A 17881-nucleotide genomic window follows, 5' to 3' on the forward strand; every position below is an offset into this window, starting at 1 on the left:
AACGAAGCTTCAGAAGTGGAATTCACATCCAATGTACATGAGGTTGCATATGCAATTTAGTAAAGCATCCCTACAGAATGCTATCAATATATGGAATGTATCTTAGAGCGCATTATTTTCACTAGTTTTCTTTTAGTAACAAGGAATTTCCTTCGTCTCCAAGTGACACGTAAACATGTTCTTTCCTTGCATAGTAGGACACGCACTGGGAAACACTACATAGGACAAGCTTTCTTCCCTAAAAAATGTTGTAACACATAAAACATTTGAGGTATTTATCCTATAGGAGTTTCAGAGAGCATAAGTGAGGAAGGGTATGTCCCCCAGCACCAATGCTGCGAGAGGTATAGAGAAAAACTGGCAAACTAAAAAAAGCCAGAGATGAAAAAGAATGCAAGATTTCCCTCACTTGTCAACCAGATGCAGCTCCTAAGTTTCAAGATGTCTAAGTAGGTTTCATCTGCACTTGAATGCCTGCAACACTAGCTTTCAGCTTGTCTTTAAAGGGAATCCTAATTTGACTGACCCCAACTGATAGATCTGAGATAAATAACTACTCTTGATAGAGAAGACAGCCAGCTTGCTACTAAGTAAGTCAAGAGCAGTGTCGTTGGGATTTTCCAGTTGAGGGCAGAAAGCACCTTGATTTTGTGTAAATCATTACCTTGCCTGTAAATCATATATAACCAATATATTACAGAAATACAGATATAATAGGAATATCTGATTTTTCTACCTGTAGGCTCATTTTGCTGAAGTTTTAATTACATTTAGAGAAGCAAACAGTTAATTTCAACAACAGGAAAGTTCAAAGTAATTCACAAACAGAATTTAAACACCCTTTAGAATGGAAGGTGTTGACCGCTCCTCAAAATACAAGACAAAAAGCTGTAATGGAGAGGTTCTTTTCAAACATCCCTCTGAAATATCAACACCGGGACAGAACGTGTACCAGGACATTAGGGGGATGGATAATATACCACTTTTCAAACCCTCTGCTGCATGAGGGGATAAACCTTGAGCACTGCTAGTGTTGGCAATCTCGAAGCAATTTCTCTAATTTCAAGCTTTTTCTTGCAGCAAGGTATGCATTACAATATTACTTAAAAACTTAGTCATATTCATACTAATTCACAGAATCTGCAACACAGAGGCACAAGATCCTTTAATGCATAATTCCATCCTGAGCCTAGTTTCCAAGGCTCAAATTCACACACACACAAATTAACATTACTAATTGTTCCTGCCCTAAATAGGTAAAACACACACAACGACCACCCATCACCTCTCTTTACAACAGTGACTATTGGTATTGGAGAAACCAAAACAGAAGCAACACAACCTCCAGACTAAAAATAATGCTGTTCGCATCTGTAGATAGAAGTTTCACTGCTGTCGGAAACTAAGATTCCAGACAATGAGAATGACATCTCTTGTGGTAGCAGGAACATATAGGAGAAATGCATGTCTAAGTCCTTGTTCTCTATTTGAAACCCTGACCTTCAATTTAAGCCTCTTGTTCTATGGACTCCAGATTACTATGTAACCATACACTATAGTATCAAAAAACAAGAGTAAAGCAAGGTTTTACCATAAATAGAAGATAGGTGTCACAGCCCTTTTAAACTGAAAGTGTAATAAATAGCTGAGCTTACATTCAAACTGAGTGCACAAGAGGACATCAAACAGGCATTCCCAAGTCAGAATAAGCTAACAAGGGAAGCAATATCATTTACTAGCTTAAGCTTGGCACTGCACAAATAGCTGAAAGCTGCTACTGTTTACTATACAGAGCATAACATACCGTGAGTTATACACTTGCATTATATTTAAGTGGGTTTATTGTTACTTTTTATTCCATAAATAACACTGCAAAGTTATTGCAGATATCGCAGAACAATTTGACATGTATATTTGCTCATGGAAGACTTGACTCTGGCTCCAATCAGTTGGAGCTGAATGGAAGGCATAAGCCTGGCTTGCAAGATCCTCATTATTAGTGAAGGGCAAGTAAGTTTCAGTTTTCCTTTCAGAACTATAGATTTTATAGAGCTCAGAATTCACAAAAAGCACACTTAGCACAAAAGAGGAACCCTACAGTGGCATTTTATACAAAACATACTTATGGAAAAAGCCATGCTATAACTTCCTCTTGCAACATTTAGAACACTAGAGGTCAGGAGTTGATCCTTCTAACTGGCTGCAACAGAAACCAGGTATTTCCAGCTAACTAAATAAGCTATTTAAGTTCTGTAAGCTACAAAGTCTGTCTACAGTGGGTAAATTCAAAGGATGACATATGGGAAATTTTAGGATGAGGTGTAAGAGTCATCTTCACGGCTATTCATCTCTCTGAGCAAAGACAAAATTCTACCTTTTTCTTTTTAAATAAGCCAAGTTGATCACAACATTAATGTAGTTTTTTAAAGACTCACGCAGGTGCAGTAGCAAACCACTGGAAAACATGCAGGGGTCAGACACTATAGCATTAAAATATTTTTTAATTCTTACCAAAATAATCTAATTTAGAGAATAAACAAGTAGACGGCTGAAAGTTTACATATTTCAAATGAACCAAAGTATTTATTTTATGAAGAGTAGTTTTAGCTGTCAGGTTACGATCTTTAATTCACCCAACATTCTTTGAAAAGGAGAAGCTGTCTCGTCAATACATATATTTATTTTCATACAAGTACAAAATAGTTCTATGATCTGCAAAACTGTTTCACATTCCAGTCACATATTTGTATTACGTTCAGACTACTTTCTAGCTACTTTTAGCTTCTGATGAGCATTTGTTAGTGAAAGGCAAATTTTAATGTGAGCCACTTAGTTGTGCTAGCAACACTAGTTTTACATTAGGGCAGCTTGACAGAAGACAAATAGAAAAATTGGTGGCAGGAAACACTTCAACATGGCAGTTCCTTCTAATATAACAGAAAGCAATATGAACAGTATTCCCTACTATCTGGTGGTGTCTGTCACAAAGACAATACTTCCTATAAAAAATCCTGTAGCACTAGATTTGCTTCTCAACCTACCCTAGATTATACAACACGTTACCTATTACTGATTATCATAAAAACTTATTTCTTACTGTTTTTAATCAAGTGTTCTTAATATCATCCTAGAGTCTCTAAGGAGTATTGTCAGCATGTGTGCATCTTGAGACTGAAAACCTCTACCACAGCAAAACAAACCCTACATTCTGCCCCCATGCAGGTTAGATTCCCACTTTTACATCTAACTCTAGATGACACTAGATTAGTGCCAAAACACAGCTATATGCCACTGTGATTGGTGAAAGCCCTAGAGACAGCAAGCACACTCATGCTCCAAACATTTATCAACACACACGGAAACTGCACAATGTTTTTATGTTCATGTTTCATTTAATATCTTAACTAAGAAACCTTGAGTAGCTTCAGCTTGGATTTTTGTGTTTCAAACATAATACCATATTACATAGATATAATTTCTAACTCTTGAGACCGATCTAGTCATGAAGTAACTGACATTAATATCAGTGTTACTATCTGGTAATGCGAATTAAACTTGACCAAGAAATAGAGGGACAGGGAATTAGCTAGGTAGTAAGTGACATCAAAGTGAGACAGAAACTGGGAAGATACAACAGGTACTGACTAGAAATGAAACAAAGGAAAGGACCTTAGACAATAACACTGATGGATTCTTGCAGATTTCATCTTCAGCCTACTATCTGCAGGGCATGGCTGTTGCATTTATTTAGTTAGTTGATGTACTGCAGGGCAACTGAAGATAATAATCTTCCAGGAATAACTACTAGCTCTTTATCATTCATTTGCTCCTCTGGAGATGCGTGTTTTCCATTCTTCCTTACCATACCTTCCACACTGTAAGGTACTAGACAGTCCCACTAACGTAAGATAAATGAAATTTCTTTCACGTAGCTTGAATTTAATTGCATGTTTCCTATTTTAGCATTCATTTTAGTAGGAACCAGGCATTTCACTCTGCATTGGTTTTATACGGTGCTTGAGTAGTTTTGCACTTCTGTTTTGTACTCAGGTCAACTGTACTAGGTCAAAAGTGAACGTTAAGGACTCCACTTAAAATTACAAGTCTTTAAGGAATGAACATCACACCTTTTAAAAGGAAATAGCATAAGCAGTTGGTGATCTCTCTCCATGTTTGGTTTGTTGATTATTTCTTTATTTATTTTTAACCTAAGATTATACACATAGCATGTGGCCTGTTGGTTTGGGTTTTTTTTTTTTTTGAGGGGGAGCACTATTATAGAAAATCTGTGGTATTTGGGGAGGTCACAACAACAAAGAATAGCTGATCACTAGGCAAATAACAGCCATTTTGAGTTTAAAATTAACATACAGTGAAAAAGCCAGACAACATATCAATAAGCAAAGTGTGAGTATTTTCAGAATAGTAAAATAATGAAAGCTAGCCAATTCTGCAATCAAGAAATTTTGTTTAAAAACCCCTGCAGTCATATTTGAATTAATCCCTACATCCATTTCCCTGCTTCTGCATCCTGGGCCCACCGCAGTGCCTACCTCCTCTTCCCAGAAGGGTTTTTAGAAAAGTAATGCCAGTTGGTGTTACACTGTAATTAAAGATCCATCACCTTGATGTTGCTTTTGAAGATTAATAGCTCCCTCCAGTCTTACCGTCTCTTCCAACAGACCAACTCCGCCAGCACTAAAAGGGTTAGAAAACCTTCTATCAGGCAAGCAAACACCCTTGTGGCCAGGTATCACCTCTGCTCAAAGAAGAGGTGCTTGTTAGCAGTGTAGAAAGCCAATACACAATCCAACCTCCTGCCTCAGAGGCTGTGTATAGCGAGGGAGTAGCATGGGCAGTGAAGCAGGAAGTGAGCCCTAGAGATCAAAAAAAAAGGTGCTAAAACAGAACTCACTTCAGTTTTGGAAGCTCTTACCTCTCATCTTGCTCATCCTGAAATACAAAGTGATTGTACTTGCATGCATACCAAAAGTTACACCGAGAGCTCCTGAGAAGAAAATCTGTTCCCCCAAAATTTGCTTCTTAGAATGAGGAAAAATCCTGCCCACCAAAAAGTATCAGTTGAGATTCATGGTTGTAATCATGCTTCAATCTTCGTTTGTCTGGCTTTCAAAGAGAAAACCAGCTTTTCTGTACCTTCAAAAGCAGCAGCAGCTAGTTTCAAGAAACATACCTAATGCCTACTGAGAACTACTGAGCATGTGGAGGCCTTCCAAACTCAAGTAGCATAGGACCAAGATGCACATCTGGCAGCACAAGAGTGCAGGGACAGACTGTTTCAAAGAATGCTGATCTTCAATATCTGAACCATTACTATATAGTACTGTATACCCCAAAAATCAAGTATAGTAGTCAAACCAAAGTTTAAATAACAAATAAATAAATATACACTGGAAATTTCTTGGACACACTGGAGGTCCTAAGCTTGTTTTTGCTGCTCAACCAAGGTTTAAATACAAGATACAGAAGATCAGTGTAATCAAACTTCAGTTGCAGGTGTTTCATCCCAAGAGGAACACAGGCACAAAGTTTTCTGTAACACTCTTGATGATCAGATCAGAGTAGGAAAAGAGATACACATCAACAAGAAAATAAGCCATTTTAAATTATCAGGAAGCATCAAGGATTATTTTCACTTTAATAACTGTGAACTTAACACAGAGAGAAAAAACCCCAATTCTTTAGGTAGCCGAAATCCAGGCACACCAGACCGTTGCTGTTCCTCGGGTAACTGTGTATCATCTTTACTAAAAATGTCTAGAGGGTTGGACATTTCCTTAACACCCTTGCTTTGATCTTTTCTGACTTAGAAATATTTACTTGGTAACAATCTGCCTCAGCCTCTTTTCAGGGGAGGCTTTTAAAGTCTTACTCTGTGGCAAAAGACACTGCACTAAAAATGTAAATGAAGTTTATTCAAAAAGGTAAATGTGGTAACTAGTGTCCTTTCAGTGACTTTACAGTGACTCATTCTAGACTTTCAAAAAACATCACTAACATCACACACCACTATTGATAAGAGTAAAAAAAAGTTTCCTGTAATTTGAAAAGATGGAAACAATTTCTCTACTCAACAGTCAGTACTTGGAAAAGTTATTAAACAGAGGTCATAGAAAGGCTTCATTCTAACGAAATAGTGCTAAAAGTTTAAACTGTGGGGGAGACAACTAGCACAATCATGGATCTCCTTTACAGTTGTTCTCAAAGGAGCTTTGACATGGTTAGACATAGGGTAAATGTGACAAAATTCTCTGAATCTGCCAGGAAACACATCAGGAGGAAGTGATGTTACCCCCTGTGCAGATCCACCTAACCAAGAGAAGAATGAATTCTTACAGATAGTTTTCGCTTTAAGATTACTCAGACCTGAGCAGGGTTTCCTATATGACAAGTGTGCTGTGTACTTCTCCAACCCAAACCAGCCATGGATAATTTTAAGCCATGGATAATCAATAATTTGATGAAATGTCTTGCTCGAATCTTGCTAAACACTTCCAAGTCACATTTGCTTCCCAAGGGTTTTATAAGCTGAACTGGCAAGTAAGAAAAAAATAAGGAAAGGATAGAGGAGGAAAAGGCTGACAAAGTAAACCTTTGTTTATATGTAACTTCAGGGTTTTTCTTTATCACTTCTGGGGCTTAGTTATATGCAACCCAAGTTAAACTTCAGTTTCTTCTTTTTTTTCGGTTATTTTTGCTAAGGAATGACTTACACAATATACACCATTTATTGAACTATTCCTTGCACTTCAATATGCTTACACAAAAGTTTAAAAGCTTAGAATCAGGAATTGAGTGCCTGACCAAGATGACATTCAGATTATATAAAAAAATAACTTCCTTACATCACAATGAACTGACATCTTGCTGCATAGTTACATCGGCTGTTAGATGATAGAGTTCTGTCTCCTTCTCTGTCATTATTACTAACCAAACCTACGAGCGGCCCAGAAACTGTGATTTAAATCTCGCATTTGTGCATGTAACGTCAGATCAGTTCTTATGTGGGAGTAGTGATACTCTGCATTACAAATTTAACACCAGTGGCTTGCACCTACATGAACATTTAAAAGAAAACTACACGGTTTAGGTTAAGCATTGCTATGGACCATGTGGACTGGCACTAAATCTAGAGCTTCTTAGAAAAGCACCATCCCCCTCAAAAAAAGGAAGGTTATGTGGTAAGTTAACTTCCTCCATCTTTATCAGCTTTGAAACAATATGACCAGCAGACTTACTTGTGATTCTCTGTGTTAAAAGCATGACTATGAGACCTATGCTCCAAGACTAGCTGAATGTATTTATGGTATTAAATATTGCATTTCAAGTCATCAAGGCAAATCAAGATTTAAAGGCCCTCTTCTCACCATATCAGGTCACAGCAATTCCAGTGACAAGCTGAATGGAAGAGAATGCTCTTTCTCCAATGAGGAAGAAGCTATTTAGATTTTCAACTTCCTTAAAAAGCAGCTTTGGTTTATAGTTTACAAGCTTTGGGAGTTACAGCTTTCCAACTCCACAATTACCTTTTTTGGTGCAGGTGTTTCAGAGGCCTTTGAGCATGAGTATCCAAAAAGGAAGTTTTGGTCATCAGTTTCATATTTGCTGGCAAAAACACTGGTCGAAAACATCTGTTTGCTTACAGAATCTTACAGTAAAAACAAACAAAAAACCTAATTGTCACAGCCAAATAAAAGCATTTCAAGTCAAATCTAGAATGGCAAAAATAAGTAAATTGATGTCAGAGGAACTTATTTCTACCAAATCACTTTTGTTTTAAAAGTCTTTATGTGGTTAACAACCAAAACCTGTATTTCACAACTAAAGAAGTTGTATTTCAGGCTAGTACAAGTTTGAGATGAAGAGTTCACCAAAAGCCTAACAGGGCAAACTCATTAAATTAGAAACATGAACCACAGCCACAGAATGACTTCATACTGCGTACAAAGAAAGCACAGCCATTCTCGTTTGTGCAGAAAATAAGGAAACTTACTAAGAGACTGAAGATCAAGAAATCAAACAAGAAAAACACAACAAAACCCCCAAAGCCACCTAGAATATGAGAAAATGGAAAAAACATAACTAAAGATTGCATCATGCAAAGCAGTAGTCATGAAAACAAAGGAAGGATGATGCAGAACAACCAAACATGAGACAATGCAGTATCATAACAAAAGAGGGGCAGCAAAATCTTTGGATGTATTAGCCCCAGTCATGAAATAGATTACATTTCTGCACTTCTTTACCTGTCTTATGACAAAGTATTATAAAAACTTGCACGAAATTCTGGCACCCACAGCTTAAGCAGAAATATGGAAAGGGAACAGGAGAGAGCTGTGAAATGACTGAGCACTGGTGATTTGATCAGTCAAACAGAAAACCAAGTCAGATGTATTTATATTAACAAATGAACACAATTCTAATTGGGCAACAGCTATCAGAAGAAACATTATGCTCATTATGGGATTCACCATTTCTTCATTTCATAAAATCAAGACTAGAGTACTTGTGGGGAGACCCATACCAGTCAAACAGTGGAAGCAGGATGGCAGCTAAGTCATTGCTAAAGTAAAATAATGCAAAATGAGCACTGGCTCCTTGCCTACAAAATCACGTTGTTTGAAGCAACCTTTAAACCTTTTTCTTTGTTGGGTTTTTTGTTTGGGGTTTTTTTGGTTGTTTTGTTTTTTAGTAAAATGCTAACACATGAGTAGAAGAGTGACCTAAACTCAGCTACTCTCTTATCTTACTAGATGATAAATGATTCATATGTAATGCTTACTGTACTTAGATAAGTATTTCTAATGTACTGATCACAGCATCATCTAAGCGTTATGTGATTAAAAGACATGATTCCTTTATCTTTTAATGAATTTAGTGCCTGCTGCACTAGAAAAAAGAATATTCAAAGTGAAAATTCTTTTTGCAAGCTACATTAAATTTATTTGTACATTCCATATATGAAGAGATGCAAAAGATGCAAGTAGTTGAGAAATCATAGGAAAAGAAGGCTTTGACACAACACAGTAAAATCATCACCTTGAAGGGAAGATTTTAGAAGGAAGAAAGACACCAGCAATACCAGTAATACCAGTTAAAAATAAAAGTAAACTAGAGTAATAGCTTGTAACTTAGGAATAATAACCAAGAAAACCTTTGAAGATAGGCACAGCAGAATTCAGACAGGACAACAGTATATGAGTATAGGAAGGACAGATTACAGTAAGGCATCATGATTTCTCAAAGCCAAGAAAATAAACAGTCATGTCTGGTTCTCATCAAGGGACAGTGAAAGCTCCAAAAGGAACTGAAAGCACAAGGAACAGCACAGAGGCCAAAGGATGCATCTTTAGATCCTACAGTGATATGACAGCAGTAAATAACATGTGCAGTTTCAAGATTTACATAAAGGGAGTAAGAGTTTCACAACAAATCTTCCAATCCTGGTCATAGCAGAAGAGGAATAAGCACAGAAAAGAATTGTTGCTGGAATCAAGATGTGTGCATTTTTTATTTTGAGGGGGGGAGGGGGCAGAGAATGTTTTTAATCTCATCTATTTATCAGTAAAAATTACCAATCATGGGACAAAAAGGAATACAGAAGTCAGTTTCACAGTGCATTGCCTGCAGCATAGCGCTTGCACAGAAGAAATTATTAACAGCTCACAAGTCTGCCCCTAAGATAGATTTCAGGCCTTTGATTATAAAGGAGGCCCACTCAGGAAGATAGCATTATCCCAACTGGCAAAGCAGAGCACTGCATTCAGAATAGGTTAATAACGAAAGAAAGCGGAAGAAAAAAAAGCAAAAACCCACTAAGTACAAAAGTAATCAGCATCAGGTTCCACATTTACGGCCATCAGTTGTTACCTGGATTTCTAGTTCAGCAATATGCTGTTGGAGCTCAGCCACAGCTGCAATGCGGTCTGCCTCACGGAGCCTGACTGCCATCACCTCTTCTTTGCTCTGAAAGAAGTAATAGATTGAAGCTAACAAATAATATCAGTTTCAGTTAATTAAGGACCGCGCAGTGCTTTTACCCAAACTCATGTCAGTAAAGAAAACTGAATATACTGCTGTGTGAACTGTCATACCAAGTGATAAGGCATACTCTAGAGAACCCAAATTTCATTTTAACCCAAAGAACCGTGTAATCATCTAATATAAATTCTAAATTATAATAATATCTTTTTTAAAAAAAATCTGTGTAGTTTTGAAAACATGCCGTTATAAAGTTCCAGGGCCATAAAAAACTGTCTTGTGTTCCAGAAATGTTGATTGTAAATTAAGAAAAAGTATCAACATACAAAAGCCCAGCTCATGCTTCAACTTTTGACTTTATATATAAGCAGAACTACACAAGTTACTTATTTCATCATTCTCTTTATGAAAAAAACAACCCCAAAACCAAACACAGGAGCACAGATGTTCTCAATCTTGTCTAAGTCCAGGTGTCTTAGTCACAGTATACAATAAAGGTTTGCAAGACAGTTTAGAATAAAATTCTAATGCCTGTAACCTACAATTGGACTCCTGATGTAAGTTTAACCTGTCAGTTATAATGACAGACAAGTTGAGTTTTGACAACAGAGAAAGATATTTCCTTATTTCTGTTTTATGAGGCAAGTCCTCAAGACTTCAGAGCACAAAACAACTGCAGAGAAAACACAGTGATAGATACTGACTGAGGAATACTTCCAGCTGGAACACAAGTAATTCTGGGGAAGACACAGACTAGGCCCAGGTACACATATTTTCACGGAAGACTGGTGTAACTCTGCAAACTGCAGTTACTGTACATCAGTTCCAGTATTTCAGTTATTTTAATATGTGCTTTAAACTAAGAGTACTTAACCACCCTTCATTACACAGTTTGGTTGAGACTGAATTAAATATGCCAAAGTTATCTATAGTAGCTAATTGAAAATGTTTAAAAACAACGATTCCTGCAGTGAAGGCACATCATCTGCATAATCCAATTAACAGCATTCATAATCAGTGGAGTCCATTTCAGAGGAACCCATCATGTGCTAACCCATTATTGCTAAATTCTGCTGCACAATTGCTTGAATGAAGCCAAAACCACAAGTCCACAGGATTGCATGTATCTAACTGAAAGCTGAAGGACAGACTGGCTTGGTTTGACTTTGATATCTGAAGTGAGTCAATAGTGTTGCTCTAGATGGCAGTGACGCTTAATCTCTGAAACAGAACATGTTCTCAACAATTACCACAAAAGTTTACATGGTAGGAAAGACAAGACTGGGGTGGGGGCACAAGTCTTATGTTGCAAATTCTTTGGCAAAACTGATTAGAAAACTCAGTGCTGTGTTTCAAGAAACAATCTGAAATTAAGTCCTTCCTGTAGAAGCAGTCATCAGATAAAAGGGGAAAAACATAACAGTACACACCAGTGACACTTGCCATATAGGTGGTATGAGGTGCAATTGCTTCAAATATTTTAATTTCTACATATGTATTTTAAGCTATTCTTTAAAGAAAAATACAGGCTGCGGAAATAATGTACCAGTTCTGCATAGAGAAAACAACCAGGGATTTGAAAAATCCAAATAGATCTTTTTTTGATACACCTCTTCAAGTAGAAATATTGCTATCTAGCCAAGATGTAGTGACAGAAATAAAACTAGACCATGATTTCAGATTCTTTGAAACAACAGGAAGAAAAATCAAACACCAGTTTCTAATGGAATCAGGGATAACAAACTTGCTAGATTTAAGATGCAAGGTGGAAGTTTTAAAATATTTAGTGCTACGAACACTTAACATTTGTCTGTATTGCTCCAAGACATTACCTGAAAGACTACTGAAACTTTCTTCATCAGTTTTGAATGCAAAGTTGTTGCATAAGTAACGTTAAATAGCTTTATTTCAGGTATTTACACAGCAGTACTGCCTTTTCAATTCAGTCTACCTGCTATTATCTGTATTTCAAGCCAAATCTAAGTTGGTAACAACACTATTTAGCGAAGTTACAGACACTGAACCTACTTCTGGAAGGGCTGTAGGTACGACAAGTCTGCTGTTCCTGCTGGAGGTTAGCCCTTCACACTTTTAACGTACCTTACACAGTAGCCGTAGGACACTGGTTTCTCAAACACCAAGTTAGTATAAAAAAGGCAGTAATGTTGCAAGGTTTGGGTTTGATAAGATAACAATGTTTTTCTTTCCATCTTAAACTTCAGCTTTTATTTTTTTCTTTCAATACACTTCAACATTAAAATCTCATTTTCCTGACACGGTGAAATACCCTTAAACAATCCCAAGCAAGAATTTCCTTCATTTATTGTGGTACAGAGGTGAGAGACAGCAACCTAAAACAGTCTCTTCTATAACAAGAAAAAGTGAAAGTGTTTGGCATGAATTTCAGATTAAGCTAAAAGTCATGCTTCCAGTAGGTGGAATGTGGAGAACAAGGGAATGACAGAATGACAATCCTTACAAATCAACTGTCAAAGGGCAATGGCTTTGTATATCCTTTCATTTTTCACTTAACTGTGAATTATCATTGAGTTTGAAATTGAAAAGTTTTTCACAAGTTTGAAACAGCAAGAGGAAACTCAATACCAAGTTATGTCCCATTTAAGGGGCAGGAGAACACTTAAGCTTGTAAACATGGCTTAAGTTTTTTGATGTCAGCATTCTTATTAAATCTGTACAACATTACTGAATTGGTTGCATAAATTAGAGAGGCAAGTCACTATGACAGTTCACAGCAAATGTCAAGGGTAGAGGGAAAAGGGAACATGAAGGGAAATGACATTGAAGAAAGGTAGCTTCCAACAAGTTGAATTTGAGCATCTTTCAATGCAGTTAGCAAAAAAACCTTGTGCATTTGTACAGTACCAGAGTCTATATGGTCTTATACTAAGCCTCATCCCAAGAAGTCACAGTGTAGCTCACAGTTAAACGCTAGAGCTCTAGGTAATTTACATGCAAACTGGTACTATGTCTTTTTATATCATAAACATCCACTTGGAAACCAATTTCAACTGTAATCTTTTTCCTGTTGGTGACTGCAAAACAAGTTTCAGGATCTAATGTTAGTGTAAGTCAGTATCACTACTTCACCAGCTATTGCCCACTACTACTTTCAGAGAATCTCTAAAAAATATGGCTGGTGCTCTGCCTACTACTATCACACTTTTCTCTCACCCATGGTAGAACATAACTTTCCAAGCAAATTATCCCAGTGAGATTAGTCATTAGTCAGCTTAGCGACATGCTACTCTTTTTAATCAACATTAAAACTTCCGAATATTGACTGCATCCTCTTAATCTCTTAAGGATTACTGAGGGACCTTCAGTATCAAAAAGCAATCAAAGTTATGGGTAATATGAAAAAACATGTCACCAAGGCAGTGAATAATGGAGGAAAAAAAAAATCAAAAGGAATAATCTCAGCATTAAAAACAAAGCCTTTAGGAAACCAGTGATTATGGTAAACAAAAAACAGTCAGTAGAAGCAATTTCTTCTAGTTAAGATTCAGTGTCTTGTTTCCTAAACAAGATGTGATAGAGTTTGAAGAGTCAGAAGTTAAATGCTTTAGATTCAGGTTCCACTGGAAACAAATGGAACTGGCAAGACAGCAAGGAAAATGAAAACCCAAAGAAACCTGAAATACCTGGAGTACATCTCAGTTATTTACTGTTCTTAGATTTCTTTAAAATGGAACTGAACAACAACAGATCAGCAATGAGATATTATAGCGAAACTATGGACATTAATAAGGCTGTCATTTCATCTCCAGGCTAGGTGACAGTGATAAACCACTCAAGCTACAGGCTTGATTTATACTGCCCACAGAAGCGTTTGATGGAATTGCAGCTAACGCAGTCTTTGGGTTACAAGCAAAATGTATGTATATTGGATAGAACTGAAAAACAAACACTCAACTAATAACAGTGTTCTGCATGGATAAGAGTAGGAACAAGCAGTGCACATACAAAGGTTTTGTTACCATTAAAGACAAAACTAAGATGTGATCATGAACTACAAATTATATAGCAACTGCTTTCAAGTTGCCAATTCACAACCACAGTTTAATAAATAGTATTCTAATTATTCGTCTCATATTACAGTACATTTTTAACTTAAGTATCCTCTTTAGAAATTACTGATTGTTCAGCACTAGCGAATTTCGTAAAAGACTAATCATACATCTTTTGGAAATAAGTATAAAGCTGTTTTCATGTCTCTAGCAAATAACTATAGTGATTTATTAACTAATACTATCCTTTTTTTTTTTTTTTTTTTAAGTAAATTCAGTAGCAATTTCAGGAATATTTTCAACCAAGAGAAAAAAAAGCTTAAGACTTATCTTTTATTTCCTGTCCACATTATGTATGCGCAAGTTAAAGACATAAGTTATTAGTAAATGGTTATGGATTTAGCTACAAAGATAATTAAATCTGAGATTCAAACACCAGACTGGGCTCTTCTGTGCACTGACAGTAATAAAACCAACTTTTGCCCAGTGGTTTTGGGCTGTCTCCTTAAAGTCTAATTACTATTAGGCAATGAATAGTGTAACACTCCCTCCTCTCATTCAAATAATACTTGTACTCCCTTTTTTGGAACCTAAACTAATTCTGCAGTAATAGTCAGCATTGAGGTAATGAACCTTTTCTGCCACTAAAGACAATCAAGAGTCCACAGTTATCAGAATTTGTTGTGGGAAAGTGTTTTTTTATATATTATACACAGACACTTTTCTGAGCAGGACCACACTTTAAAGTTTATCTTTCTGAGACCACAAAGAAGTAGCTCTGTCAAAACCTCAAGTGATTTTTGTGAGATGGTAAATTCAATATGACACTGTCAAATGAGTTAAGAGAAGTTTTGGGTTTGTGATCTCTGCTCAATGAAGACAATTCTATCCAACAATAGCAGACAAGACTACAAAGTACATATACATTAGCACACAAATAGTCAACATTGTGAATAAATATTGTTTACCTTGCATTCAATCTCTGCTTGTCTACGTTTTGCTTCATTCAACTGAGCAAGGAGTCCTTTGTTCTGTGCAGAAAGATACTGTACCTTCCCCTGGAGGTTGGTAACCTCCTGCTCTGCCCTTCGTAAGTGGTTACTATTGATCTGATTCTGAAATTTATGACAAAAAACGGAAAGAAAATGCATGTTAGGGAAAGATCTTTGATATTAATTTAACTCCTTAAAGTCTGACAAGAATGACTTATAGATCATTTACTATAAAAAACTTTTGTAGAAAAAGCATTCAGAATTTTCTAAACGTAATCAGAAAACTTTGCATGACATTTGGTTTATGACCATGACATTCAAATTGTCCTTAAACAACAGATGACTCATTGTAAGAACATTACTGCAAAGCTCCTGTACATGTTTTTCCCCATACTCTTGCTTAGATAAGGCAAACATTTTATGAGCTTTTCTACCAACTACAGCAACAAGCTGACGCATCCAAGAAGCATCAGGTATGTCAGAAATATTATGTGCGCATTTTTCTGTCCAGTGAATTCCTGAAAGTAACGTGGCGCCTTAATCGAGATCCCTGCATTAGTACAAGTCACACCATTTTTACACGAAGCTGTGCATAGACCAGTACATTACACGAAAACCAATGTACTTCCGCCAAATGATAGCTGAACAGCATAAGTATGTACAAAGACTTGATGCATTAACACTGAAGTGAGAAGTACCTAAGGGTCTTGTGACACATAATCCAGACAGCAGGATACCTATGCCCCCTACTGACTAAAACAAACACCCAGATGGGGAAAAAGCAACAAAAGCCCACGTTAACCTTAGTGAAATAATATTAACAGTGCAAGCAAAATTTTAAAAGTTAAGGTCAGAGAAAACTTGATCCAGTTGGTATAGAGGAAGTGATGCCTCTGTCAGAAATGAGCCGCTGTGTTCCTTGCAGTTAGCTCATCTCCCTAGCACATCCTTACGCACTCTCCTGGTTTCTGGGATTCCTGAAGCTTGCCAAATACAGCTTTTGCTTGTTTAGCCTTTTCAATGCACAGGTTCCTTCAAGTAACAGTTACATTTAGCAGGTATTTCATGGGAAGGTTTCTCAAAAGCTTGTTACAAAACCCTTCTCAACCAACAGCACATTATGCTTATTGATTCAGTTGAAAGTTCACTAATGTAATATGAAGTCACCAACTTTAATACACTTTCACTGCTTAACAACCTATTCCCTAGTTACCTTTTTGGCAGTCAAGTTATTTTTGTCTTATCTCTACAATCTCAGCAATAGTGAATCATGCTTTTCTTTTCTGGCACATGATAGGTAAAGCTTCTGCTAAAAATTGCCTGGCAACATACAGCTATTTTGCTGAGAGTCCACAGTTTAGTAACCAGATTCACCACCTCAACAGATAACCTAGCACAGGCAATTCCACCAGAAGAAAGAAAACACTGCCATTAGAAGAATTAGAATTACTGTTATCAGAATTCTCAATTAGGTTTGTGAAATTTAAACACACCTTAAAAACACTTTTGTTGTTACACCAGTTACAATTTAATGAATTACAATTCACACACATTTATGGAGTCTACCAATTAGTCCAAATGAGAAATTCAGAAAGTCCTGGAAAAGACTAAATAAGAGACATTAAAGTAAGTTAGACTGTATGTACTAGAGCCTCCTTCCTCGTCTAAAGGCATTAAAAACCACATTTTGGAATGAAAGTTATGCCTGTAGATGGTAAAGTTCATCAGATCTTTACCATTTGACACCAATTTGCCCGCATTCAGCTCCATTCATACACGCTAGCATTCAGTAACGTACCTGCGTTTCCATCTCCATCATTCTCTGTTTGGTCTCTTTGAGTTCAGCCTGAGTTTCCGCTTCTCTCAATCGAACTGTCATCAGCTCATCCTGTAGCTCATTCACCGTGTTTTTTCTGGGAGGATCTTTCCATCTTCCAGTGGTACGAGCTAGATGACGCTGAAAAAATAGCACACCATTGCTGACAATGCCTGATCATTCCTGGAATCCCCTTATTTCATTTAAGATCTCAGTTTCACAGGACAAGTTGCCATTGTGCTCCTGTTTGTCCTAAAAACTAGAAATCCGTGGGAACTTACCAGCTTTAAGAATAGACAATTAAAAAACTGAAGACAGTCATTCACAACTACAGTCAGTCAGTGAATTGCAAGAATAACCCAAGACTTTTACCTCTTTCTAGCCCTTATTAACATGTAGTGAAGTGGTACCAATCTGGCACTGCCTTTCTACCAGAACGATTAGCTGGCAGCGCAGGCTCTCTGTCATCTACAACAAGGAATCGATTTCTAACATACTTTTGAAGTAAAGTTTCTTGTGGCAGCTGCACCTAAAGATTTTCTCACCTCAGCAGCTTCATGTCTACATCTCAAAATTGTGCTTATCATTCATTGAAAATAAAAGTTGTTAAAAGCGTATTGCTACCCATACCTGCCAGTGTTCCTCCAAATCTTTGACTTGCTGCCTTAGTTCTTTGAGACCCATCAGAGCTTCTGCTTCTCTTAATTTTACTGCAATCAGTTCTTCTTGTAGTCTGGCAACATTTTCCTCATCAGGGAGTGAGCTGTTCCTCTGCAACAAGGACCATCCTCTTAAATATGTATTTGAATAGATTTGTGCTTAGTGAGACCCACACCAAAGATATAGACATGGAATAATAACTCTTCTTACTAACCAAATTTGCTTAATTACACATCCTCTGCAAAACAAAAGCTTTCAAAAATCTAAGTTCCTGGATATAGCAAGGGTGTACAAGTATCTTCCAGCATCCAACTACAGAAAAAAAGTTGGCAAGGTAATTTTAGGTATTCTGACTTCCAGATTTCCCTGACTGGTATCCCTAA

The 17881-nt window shown here is 36.9% G+C and overlaps 1 protein-coding gene across 12 annotated transcripts in view; it reads right to left on the bottom strand.

The window, feature by feature from the left end:
* EVI5 (ecotropic viral integration site 5) overlaps nt 1-17881 on the bottom strand; it is a 79303-nt gene that overhangs the window by 23039 nt on the left and 38383 nt on the right. For all 12 annotated transcript variants that reach the window (XM_030496264.1, XM_032920135.1, XM_030496265.1 and 9 more), the window contains 4 exons: nt 17469-17609; nt 16821-16979; nt 14999-15145; nt 9892-9987 (listed from right to left, as the gene is read on the bottom strand). In XM_030496264.1, the coding sequence (XP_030352124.1) occupies nt 9892-9987; nt 14999-15145; nt 16821-16979; nt 17469-17609 (543 nt within the window). The remainder of the gene's footprint in view (nt 1-9891; nt 9988-14998; nt 15146-16820; nt 16980-17468; nt 17610-17881) is intronic.

This window comes from Strigops habroptila, chromosome 8 (genome assembly GCF_004027225.2).
Source record: "Strigops habroptila isolate Jane chromosome 8, bStrHab1.2.pri, whole genome shotgun sequence".
Classification (NCBI taxonomy): domain Eukaryota; kingdom Metazoa; phylum Chordata; class Aves; order Psittaciformes; family Psittacidae; genus Strigops; species Strigops habroptila.